Source organism: Vidua chalybeata, chromosome 2, assembly GCF_026979565.1.
Source record: "Vidua chalybeata isolate OUT-0048 chromosome 2, bVidCha1 merged haplotype, whole genome shotgun sequence".
Classification (NCBI taxonomy): domain Eukaryota; kingdom Metazoa; phylum Chordata; class Aves; order Passeriformes; family Viduidae; genus Vidua; species Vidua chalybeata.
Window position 1 is genome coordinate 38,937,180 of NC_071531.1, and position 11,261 is coordinate 38,948,440.

At 56.7% G+C, this 11,261-nt stretch overlaps 2 protein-coding genes across 2 annotated transcripts; one reads left to right on the top strand and one right to left on the bottom strand.

The window, feature by feature from the left end:
• The first annotated feature begins 411 nt into the window (after positions 1-411).
• LOC128783708 (translation initiation factor IF-2-like) lies at positions 412-1,867 on the top strand. The gene is made up of 3 exons (XM_053934728.1): positions 412-500; positions 784-1,094; positions 1,207-1,867. Exons 1-3 carry the CDS (start codon positions 412-414, stop codon positions 1,617-1,619), a joined length of 813 nt encoding a protein of 270 aa, XP_053790703.1. The 3' UTR covers positions 1,620-1,867.
• Positions 1,868-5,273: 3,406 nt separating this feature from the next.
• ZIC2 (Zic family member 2) lies at positions 5,274-10,055 on the bottom strand. Its single transcript, XM_053934933.1, has 3 exons — positions 8,980-10,055; positions 7,077-7,240; positions 5,274-6,881 (listed from the first exon to the last, which is right to left on the bottom strand). The coding sequence occupies exons 1-3, from the start codon at positions 9,980-9,982 to the stop codon at positions 6,621-6,623; spliced, it is 1,428 nt and encodes a 475-aa protein (XP_053790908.1). The 5' UTR covers positions 9,983-10,055; the 3' UTR covers positions 5,274-6,620.
• Between the last annotated feature and the right edge of the window lie 1,206 nt (positions 10,056-11,261).

Here is an 11,261-nt window from a genome sequence, read left to right on the forward strand (position 1 = left end):
GAGCGAGTAATGTAGCAGAAATCCGAAAGGAGTATCCCAAGTCGAGATGCTGCCTTTCAGAGGAGCTTTCCCCGTTTCCAGGAGCAGTCTCCTTCGCTGGAAAGGAGATGTTGGCCGTGACATTCGGGTGGTTGCACCTCGGCTGATAGGGAAAATAACTTGCTGGGAAGATTTCCATCAACAGACACATTGAGAGATGGGGGAAAAATTAAAATAAGCAAAATAAGAAAAAAGAAGACAAAATAAAATTTAAAAAAAATGGGGGAAATGCCCTACGGACGTCAACAAATGTTTACGGTGGAAATAAAAAGTCAACAACAATTAAAATCTGGAAGCCACGTTCATTAGTATTCAGCACATACGATCTATCTTTTATGTTTATCTTTCTCCGCGGATCAATATTGTAGCAGCATGTGCCGGGAACAAGCAGAAATCTGGCCACTGCATGTGGCTGACCTTTCCCTCTCTCCCTACAGGTCACATCGTCTTCATCAAAACAGGTCAGATCGTCTTCATAACTATCATCACCTTATGCGGCCACAGCCACGGCTCTCATTAAAACCGGTATTTAATCTAGGCGCTGTGGCTAAGAATCAAAGGAGAAGGGGTGTTTGCCCACACAGAGGAATTAGCAGTCTAGGAAGAAGAAGAAGAAAAAAAAAAAAAAAAAAAAAAAAAAAAAAAGTTGGAATGAAAATTGCTCTTTTTTTTTCTTTTCTTTTCTTTTTTTTTTTTTTTTTTTTTTTTTTTTTTTTTTTTCACCGCAAACTGCTGTACACCGAGATCCAGCCCGAACCCGAGCACACCCGCACAACCCCCGTCTCCTGCGGGGGCTCCGCGGCCAGGAACGCGGGCCGGGCGGCGGGTCGGGCCAAGCCCCGTCCCTGCTGCCCCCGGGACGCCCCGGCCGCCGCCACCCACGGACCTGCGGAGGCTGGGGCGCTGTGCCGAGCCCCACAACATCCGCGCTCGGCGGACCCCCGCGGACAGGTGTCGGGGAGATCCCGTCCCACGGAGACAAACCCTGCCCGCCTCGGGCTGGGTCACGCCGGGTGCCCCCCGCGGACCCCACGGCCCCCCCAGCCCCCTGCGAGGTGCGATGCCGCGCGTGTAAAACACCCGCTCAATCACTTACTGGCGCTTGAATTACTCCCCACCCCCCTCCCCTGCTTTAGTTGCCGATTATTTTCTTTTTAACACCAAAAGAGCGTCCTTCTCCCTCCGGCACGCAAGAGCTGATCCCGCGCGTGGGGCTCCGGTGCGGCGAGGGGGCCGCTGGAGGAGTCCTCGCTCCACTCCGGGTCCAGCCGCTTGTTCCTGCCAGTTCCCCCGCGCTCCTCTCTGAAAAGGAGGAGCTCCTTATTGAAAACCTCCTCATCCCCGCGTTTGGGACCACGGGCGAGGGACGCGGGGGATCCTGCTCATATTTCCCGCGCTGTGAGGAAGTGGGATACGCGGTCCGTTTGGTGCCGCGCTTCGTTTTCTCGGGACAGCAGTTAGGCAGCCACTTTGAAATGTTTATTAAAGACATGAAATCTCTAGTGAAGGTCTTCCCTCACCCGGTCGTCTTGTCCTTCTTCTCTTTTTCTTTTTTCTTTTCTCTCTCCCAAAAGTATTAAAGACAGAGAAACTGCCCAGAAAATAAATTAAGAAAGAAAGAAAGAAAGAAAGAAAGAAAGAAAGAAAGAAAGAAAGAAAGAAAGAAAGAAAGAAAGATGAGGAAACCCCAAGCACTGGGGAAGACTTGCACTTTGGGACAGAGGGGGGCACCGTGCCCTGCAGGGTGGGACAATAGTTCTTGCTTGCTCTGCTGCTAATATGCAGCTCCATCCCTGGTCGTCTGGCTCAGGGAAAAGAGGAAAAAAAAAAAAAAGACAAAAACAATAGGGATTAAAAATCCAAAACCTAAGAGGAATCAAAAAAAAAAAAAAAATGAGGGGAGGAAATAAAGAGGAAGGAAAATAAAAGCGACCCACGAAATTAAAAAACACCAATAAAAAAAAACAACCCTCAAAACCATGCGTGAAGATGACAAATAGAAAAATATACATACCTCGCTGTGCCCGGGAGCACATTTAGCGTGACTTGTGGCTGGGGAGAGGTTTGGGGGAGCCTGCTATGTCTTCATAGCGGGCAGGAAATGTGTACGAGTTTCTGAAAACAAAGAGGAAACTTAAAAGGCTCATACGAGTTTGAGGAGATCTGGCCAGAGCCAAACGGAGCGGCTGCAGCCCGGGCTGCTGCCCCCCGGCACCGGCGGCGGGGGTTGGCCGTGCAGGGGCAGCCCCTTGCCCGCCGCGGAGCCCCGCCGGCACCGGCAGCGCCAGCGGCACCGCCAGGCTCAGGAGCCGCTCCACGCTCGGGTTCGGGCTAGAGCTCCTGCATTTTATTCTATTTCGGTCTGTGCTGTTGTCATGTCTGTTTGCTCGTTGGGAGGTAGGTTTACCTTTGGGTTTGGGTTCGGGTTTTTTTCTGCCGCTACCGGCTGCAACCCAAAGCCACTGAGCCAAGCCAGGTGAAGCAGAGCGGGGGCAGGTGAAGGCAGAGCCCTGAACTGCCCTCCAATTGCGGGTGTGAGGGACAAAGCACAGCCTGTTTTATAGACGGACCCTCAAATTTTTTGGCTTGAGAAGAGAGAGTAATTCCCAGGGAAATCAACCTGTCTTTTCAGGGCGTCCACAGGAAGAGTTAGGAGAGGATTTCATTATTAATAATAACGATAAAAACTAAACCCACCCCTCCATGCTGCTTTTCCCGGTATAAAGGAAGAATCACACCACCGCAGGACAGCCGGCCAAGTGGGGCTGCCACAGCTGGGCACGGGATGCCGACAGCGGGGCAGCGTCGTACCTCCCGCTGCTCACCGACGGCGGGGGCCGTGGGGCCGAGGCGACCCGGGAGCCGTCGGGGCAGAGTCGTCGGGGAGTGCGGGCCACCGGCCGGGACACCCGCTCGCTGTGGCTGGGCATGAGGGGATTGTGGAATGCCAGGGCAGGCTCGGGACTGCTGGGGAAGCCTCAGGCCTCCCTCCAGATTGGTTCCCAAGCTGTCTTCAGGGCCAGGGCAAGGAGATTTGGCAAGCGCAGGTTCAGTGTAGGAGACAAAGCTGGGGAGAGGGAGGGGTTTGGGGTTGACGGTGTCGAGGTGGACAAAGGAGAGGGGCGAAGAGGAGGACTTCGGGGCCAGCGGGCCACCCTCGCACAAGGCTGTGAGAGGGATCTTGGCTCCTCTACCCCCCTGAAAAGCCCCAAGCCCTGAACCTGATAACTTCCCGCTCTCCTTTAAGCGTGGCAGGGCCGGGCCAGGGTCAAGGCACGAGGGAGGTGGGTGGAGAGGGGCTGCGGGCGGGATGCGCCAAGGCGAGGGTCAAGTTCAAGGCCAGCCTGAGTAGGACAGGGAAGGAGGGGGAGCTTACTCACTGCCACAGCCGCCACGGCCGCATCCCTGGGCCTGCTGGAGGAGAGGCATCCCTGCCGGAGGGACTGGGGCTGTCCCTGCTGCCACACGACCTGCGCTTTGGCCAGAGGGAGGCCGCTTACCCCCCTCAAGGATCATCCCTGGGCTCCTCCGAAGACAGAACGATCCGAGGGGAGGGACAAGGGGAGCCCAGTTCCCGAGCGCTTCTCTCCGGTCGGAGCGGAGCCCACCGGGGCAGGGGACGGTGGAGCGGGGTTGGTGACCCTTGGGCAGGGCTGCTCGTGTGCCCCTGGGCCCGGGAGGGGATTTGGGCAGATGGTGTTTGGCAGGGATTGGCTCTGAAGCGGGACCCCCGTATGGTTTTTCATCCGTGGGAAGGCCGGCAGTACAAGCAGGGATCCTCTCAGCTGCATTTCCCACGGATGTCTCCAAGGGGCAGGCGGCATATGCCAGTGATTTTAATAAATATATTTTTTACGTAATATTATTACCGAACATAAATTAGGTTTTAATAACAGTTTGATTACCCGGGGAGCTGCCGGGTTCGCGGGGATGGCCGCTCTGGGAGGAGCACGGCCGCCGAGGAAGCTCCGGATCCGCTCCACATCTAAACTTCCTTGTCAGCGGCGGGACAGGGAGGAGGGGGTGTCTTTCCCTCCCTCCTCCCCTTGCCTTGGGTGTAGGTAACTCTCATCTCACCCCAGAAGTGAGCAGGACCCCGTGTACCCTCATCTCCTCACCTAACTCCCTCACACCGGCCGGAGACAGCTCTATTGATATTTGAACACACGGGAAAAAGCCCGAAAAACCCAAAACGACGACTGGCCCGGGGGGGGGGGCGTGAGCGATGGGCTCGGCCGGGTGCGAGGAGCAGAGGGCTTTTCCCAGCTGCCGCTGAAGGCAGCGCAGCCACCGCAGGGCGCTCGGAGCCTGGCTCACAGCACTGCCTCTTCGCAGGGCGTATTTCGGTGGCTTGACAAGGCCGAACTTTTTCCACGATTTCCCTGCCGCTGTCACGCTCGCCTTGTCTGTCCCGATGCGGCGGGCTGTGCCCGGAGAGCTGCTGTCCGGCTGCCCTGCACGGGCTGCTCCACCGGCCGGGCCCCGACGTCTCACGTGGAACCAAACGCCGGGCCAGCATCCAGGGAAAGTCATCGCCCGGCTGCTCTCCGTCCTTCCCTGAACACATCTGACAACCCAAACCGCTCTCTGGGCTAAAATTAAAATATATATATATATATAAATATAATTAAAAAAAAAAAAAAAAAGAGAGAGAGAGAAAAAACTCGAAAGGGAAATGTGAGCTCTCGGTCATCACAACTTTCTTCTCTCCCGGGCTGTATGGAAGCTGCCAAAAATATGACAACACGAGAGGCAAGGACCATCTACGGCTCAAAGCAGTCGAGCTCAGAGCCTTGTCATTGCCCCTCCACCTCCGTCCCGAAACGCCCCCCCCTTTCTCAGCCTGTGGGGCAATGATCTCCCCAGCCAGACAAGCATCGGGGAGAGAGGGGTGAGCCCGAGGAAGGCAGGAGCCGGAGGAAGATGCGCTCTCGCTGCTAAATATCTTACTAAAGGAGATCTTGCCGTGAAAGTAATTTGGAGAATATGCATACCCTCCCTCACCATTTTCTTTCAGCTCAGAAGCTTCATAAAGTTTTAGGGGCTTTTGTGGCTTTTTTCCCCCTTTTTTTCTTTCTCCTTTTTTTTCCTTCTGGTCGGGAGAGCCCAGCTGGAAGGAATCCTCCTCTTCCAGTAACCAGCGGAAGTTTTAAAGCATTTGTTTTGCAGTCGCCGCTCATCACATACCTTATAGCAGGTTTCAGAGACCTTTGGCATAAAAAGGAAACAGCTCGTGTAGTTTCAACACGTTTTATTATATTTCTGTATGCATTACTCTCAAAACATATCACAAGAAATGATGAAACCACTTAAACCTTCAAATAAAAAATCTGAAACAGTTTATGCTCACAATTGTACATATTTATAGTTAAGAAACATTCTTTATAAATACTGTTTCCTCTGTAGCAAGTTAATACCATAATTTAATTACAAATGGATAAATATGGTAACAGGTATTTACAGGAGGAAGGGCGTTATTACGGAAAAGCTAACGGCACGACGTTTATTTTTCCTCACAATCTTCCGAACAGGAACTAACAAATTGAACTTGCAAAAGCACTAAAACATCACATGTAAACCCAGCTAACAGAAAAATACATTCACAAGCGTTGTTGTTCGTGTGTGTGTCTGTGAGTAACAGAATGGAGACTTTGGCACGGTATTTCTTCCCCAGTCTATAGCTGAAATGCAGTTTACAATCAAGTTGCTTCTTAAAAAGGAACACAATATTCAAGATATCACAATTACAAAAGAAACCATTTTTTTTCTTCCACGTTACTTTTTTTTTAAAGGGATGAACTAAAACAGGAGAAGAGAAGGAAGTGGGGAGGGAGAGCAGGAGAAAAGAAAACAAGTCCGTAACTTTCTCGGGGAGGGAGAAAGGGTGAGGGGGAAGAAAGATTAAAAAAAAAAAAAAAAAAAAAAAAAAAGAAGCAGAAGAAAGGGACCAATCCTTGGTTTACAAACGGGACGATCTTCTATACACCGACAATCCAGGAAAACCTCGTTCCCCACCTCGCCGGAGGAAGGAGAAGGCCGCTATATACACAGTTCGTGGGACGGGAGGGCGCAGGCTGCTCCGGGCGGGGAGGCGCGGGGACCAGAGGAGTTTGAGTCTCTGATCTTTTGTCTGAAGACTCCGGAGGGAGAGTTTCTTTCCACCGGCTTGAGAAGCTTTTAGCTGGGTGATGTGTTGGTGGCGCATGGGGTTGTTTCTCTCTCTCTCTCTCTCTCCCCTTTCCGTTCCTCCGTTGATTTACTCATTCTCTCATGTTTTTTCAGCACATAGTTTTTCGAAATTTTTTTTTGCTGGTTCAAAATGTTTTCAAAAAGAAAAAAATCCAACCAAAAAAAAAAAAAAATAAAAAGAAAAAAAGACGCGAAGGCGGGAGGGTGTGGGGAGATGAAGGCCCCCTGTCCCCATCCTGCTCGGCCGTCATTTCGCTGACGGCGGGTGCGGCGGCATCTCCCGGCGCGTCTCCGGCGGGCTCGCTCGGTCCCTCCTGCCCGCCGCCACCGCCACCGCCGCCGCCGGGGCGGGGAGGGCGCGGCGGGGCCGTACAGAGCAGTCCGGCGGGGCCCTACACGTACCACTCGTTGAAGTTGGAGGAAAGGCCGCTGTGGCCGCCGCCGCCGCCGCCACTGCCGCCGCCGCCGCCGCCCCGGTGCACGGCGGACACGGCCGCCGCCGCTGCCGCCGCCGCCGCCGCCGCCGCAGGGGAGAGGTTGTTGGTGCTCTGCGACTCGGCGCTAGGGGACACCAGCCCCGGGGGGGTGGAGGACTCGTAGCCGGAGCTGGCGGCCGGGGAGGATTCGGAGCCTTGCGGGGACGACTCGTGCACCTGGGGGGCAAAGGCAACACGGCCGGGTGGAGGGGGGATGCCGAGGCCGCGGCCGCCCCCCGGGCGCGCCCCCCGCCGCCGGCCCGGCCCTCCGCCGCCCCTGGGCCCTGCGCCCGCCGCCCGCCGCCCCGGCGGGGCGCCCGGCGCGGGGCGGCCGCCCTCCCGCCTCCCGCCGCCGGCTGCGGGGCCGGGTACCTTCATGTGTTTCCGCAGGGAGCTGGGGTGGGTGTAGGACTTGTCGCACATCTTGCACAGGTAGGGCTTATCCGAGGTGTGGACGTGCATGTGCTTCTTGCGGTCGCTGCTGTTGGCGAAGCGCCGGTCGCAGCCTTCGAACTCGCACTGGAAGGGCTTCTCCCCTGCAAGAGAGCGGCCGCAGCAGCGGGGTGAGCGCGGCCGCCCCCGCGCAAACCTCGCACAGCTCCGCGCCTAGTTTCCCCGCCCTCGCCCTCCTCTCCCAGTCGCTTAGTACAGCACTTTCCCAAAACAAGGGGCCGGGCGGCTGTGTCCCGGTACCCGCAATGCCGGAGGGCCGCGTCGCTCACGCGTTGCCCTGAAGCGAGGCAACCCCCGTTCCCCACCTGGTTTTCCTACTAAAACCCCGGGGATATCCCCGTCCCGGCATATTGCCTGATTTTATTTCAACCGGTGCCGACACACATAGCCAGCCCCGAAAGAGAGTGAAGAAGAAAGACGATTAAAAAAAAAAAAAAAAAAAAAAGCAAGTAAGCATCACCGAGCCGTTTCGCCTCGGTGCCAAATCCGCTATCCTGTTAAACTGGAAACCATTACCGACAGATTTAAGGCTGGGTATATTGTTTCATGTATGGATATTCAAGATAAACGCACATCCGCTGGGAAAACTAAACGTCTGTAAAATACTTCATTTAATTTTCATAGGGATTCCTCTCGCCCGGCTGCCAGGACTCCAAATGCCGGGGAGTACTTTGGAGGTGAGAACTCCACATTCCCCCGCCTTTGGAAGGGGAAGCATTTAACATTAGATTCCATTAGCACCTAAATTGTTTCTTAAAGACATCCGCTCAGACACAATGACTTCAGCGCGGGCATCTCATGCAAATACATTTCTCAAATTTTAAACCTTGTTAAAGCTCGTCTCGCACCTCGCATCGGGCTTAGCACTTGAGAAAACAATAGGCCTCGAGATTTTTAGCCTTTCTCCGGGTAAATATTTGGAGTGGAAGTCGCTAAAATATTTGGCCGTCTTTTATGAAATAGTCTGGCACGGTTTGAGCCGGCAGGAGTAGTAAATGAATAATAGATGAGGCGGGAGGATGCGTTTATTTTTGTTACCCTTCGGCTCAGGCGATTTTCCATCAGGAAAGCCTGAGCTCCCTCGACCCTCTTCCACCTGATTTGGGTGGAAGTTTCCGAACTTCAAATCCTCTGCTCCCTATTACATAATTTAATAAACTGTTGCAAAAACACCTTCAATCACATCGAGTGAGACTTTAAAAACAGGGTTTTGTTAAATGAGAAAATTTTATTGCCTTGCTCACACCATTTAAATTTAATGGAAAACATTCCCAGAAAGGGACTTTTTGCCACTTCTAACGGGATTTAGGACTAATGATTGATTTTGCACCTATTTATATAGGTTCTCTCAGTATCCATAAATAAAAGCCATGCTCACAAGCGATGAAGTTGTATGCAAATATGTTGCATAGAGCAAATGACTAAGGCGTTTCAGATGCATGGATGGATGGACGGACGGATGTCTTCCCGTATTTTAGCAAGACGGCAAAATTTGGTTCACGCTGTAGTCCGCGTTTCTGCGGAAAGACTCCGCTGAACCTCAGCACGAATCTACAGCTCTCACTCCCAAACTAAAACAAATCAGTAAAATATCCTTTCGAAATCTGGAATGGAGGTGGGTGTATGCTGCTGGGGAAGAAACCAAAACAAACGCAGCCATGTGATGGAGAGGGTTAAAAAAAATAAACTGGAAGCTTATTTTATCACCCTCCTAATTTAACATCACTCTGTCTGAGTATCTATCAGTTTACATATATATATACACATATATATAGGCACGGGCAGAGGGAGGAGGAAATCTGGCGAAAGAAACCCGAATTACCTGTGTGCGTCCTTTTGTGAATTTTGAGATTTTCTGATCTGGCGAAAACTTTTCCGCAGCCAGGGAAGGGGCAGGGGAAGGGTTTTTCTCCCGTGTGCACTCGGATGTGATTGACCAGTTTGTATTTCGCTTTGAAAGGTTTGCCTTCGCGGGGACACTCCTCCCAGTAGCAGACATGGTTGCTCTGCTCGGGTCCCCCAACGTGCTCCACCGAGACATGGGTGACCAACTCGTGCATGGTGCTGAAAGTTTTATTGCAACTTTTTTTGGGGTTGTTCAGCTGTTCGGGATCGATCCACTTGCAGATGAGCTCTTGCTTGATGCACTGCTGCCGCATGTAGCGGAAAAAGGCACCTGGGTGGTGGTGGTGGTGGGCTGCCATGTTCATGCCCATATTCATATTCATGGGGCCGTACTGGTTGTGCAGCTGAGCCGCCGAGTAGGGGTCAGTCCTGGGGCTGGAAACCTGGCGGTACTGATCCGACCGGGCAAATACCTCCCCCGGCAAGCCCAGTCGCATCTGCCCGTTGAGAACATTTTGAGAGGCGTGGGGGCCGTGCTGGTCGTGGATGCCCGGGAAGAGGAGGTGGCTCTGAGCGTCCGTGTGCGGGTGGTGCAGGCTGCCGGCCGCAGGGCCGAAGATACCGTGCTGTCCGCCGGCCGGCGAAGAGTCCCCGAAGCCCCGGCTGCGAAACAAGAAGTCCCGGGTAGAGTTGAAGGGCGCCCCGGAGTAGGAACCGACATGAGCGGCGTGGGGGCCCAGGGCGGCGGCAGGGTAACCGGGCGCCTGCGAGGTGAACGCCGAGCTCTGCCCGGGGGAGAGGTCGTGGGCGCCGGCGTTGAGCTTGAAGGCGCCCATGTGCGCCGCCGCCGAGTCCACGAAGCTGTTCTGCGCCGCCAGGCTCAGCTCCCGGTCCTGCATCTCCGCCGCGGCCGAGTGGTGGTGCCGGGCGAAGGTGCCCACTCCGAGGGCCGGGAACTGCGGGCCGGCGTCCAGCAGCATGTTCCGCGCCGCTCCGGGGACGCAGCCGCTGCCGCCGCTGCCGCCTCCCCGCTACAGCCTCCGCCTCCGGGCTGCCGCCGCCCGCCCGGCCGGGCGCGGGGCCGCCGCCGGTCCGCTCCGCTTCCCCCCGGTAGCCGCCGCGTCCCCCCGCCGCCGCCCGTGCCCGCTTCGGCCCGATGCCGCCGCTGCCGCCGCCGGCGGAGTCGTATCCGGAGCCAGGCAGAGCAGAGTCCAAAGGCGAGCGGAGAACCAAAGTGTATTAAAGGAGCTGAGGCGGGGGCGGGCAGGGGAGGGGAGGGGGAGCAGGGGAGGGACGGGGCTGGGGACGGGGGGGCGGGGGGGGGGGGCAAGGCTCGCCTCGCCGTTCTCTGCGACACACACGCACGCACACACACACTCACACACACAGACCCGCGCACACGCCGCCGCCGCCCCCCCGCTTCCTCCGCCGCCACCGGGATGTCAGCGCCGCCGACCCCCGCCCGCCCGGCCCCGCGCCGCTCCCTGCGTGGGCCGCGGCCCTCCCCGCCGCCCCGAGCACCCCGCCGCACCCGGGGGCCTCCGCTTCTCGTTTTATCCTCCGCCGGGCATTAGCGGTGTCTCTCACGGAGAAAAACTTGCAGCCGCGGGTTCCCACGGAGCGAAGGGACCCGGGGGGTGCCCCGCGCCGTGCAGCCCCCGCCCGCCGCGGCGGAGGGGGGCGAGGAGGGGGGTGCCGGAGGCGGATTAAAAACAATAAGGGCGGCGGTGGGGGTGGGGAGGGGAGGCTGGGGGCGGGAAGGGGCAGGGGAGTGCCGGAGCGCCGCGGCGGCGGAGTTGCAGCCCCGCTCCGCCCGGGCCCTCGCTGCCTTTCGCTCTTCTGTTTATTTCGGTGGGCGCTGCCGAGGCGGCGGCTTTTTATTTCCCCCCCTCCCCCTCTTTTTCTTCCCTCCCTCCCCCGGCCTCTCTCCTTCTCCCCGCCCGCACTGGCGGCTCCTCTCCCAACGCCGCCTTCACCCGCCGCCCGGCCGCTCTCCCGGCTCCCGCTCATTGGCCCAAGCCGCCCCGTCCATCCGGGCGCCCCCGGCCACCGGCTAATGGCGGAGCGGCCGCCCCGAGCCCTGCCCGCCCCACCGCCCGCCCCGCGCCCCGCCGTGCCACCGCCGATCGCCTCGCGGCCGCCCGGCCCCGCACCGCACGGGCCCGCTCGGCGCCGGTGGCCGCCTTCAGTCCCTCACTGCCGGTGGCTTCTTGATTTTTTGGGGGAGTCACCCCCTCCCCCCCCCCCCGCCCGTCTCCC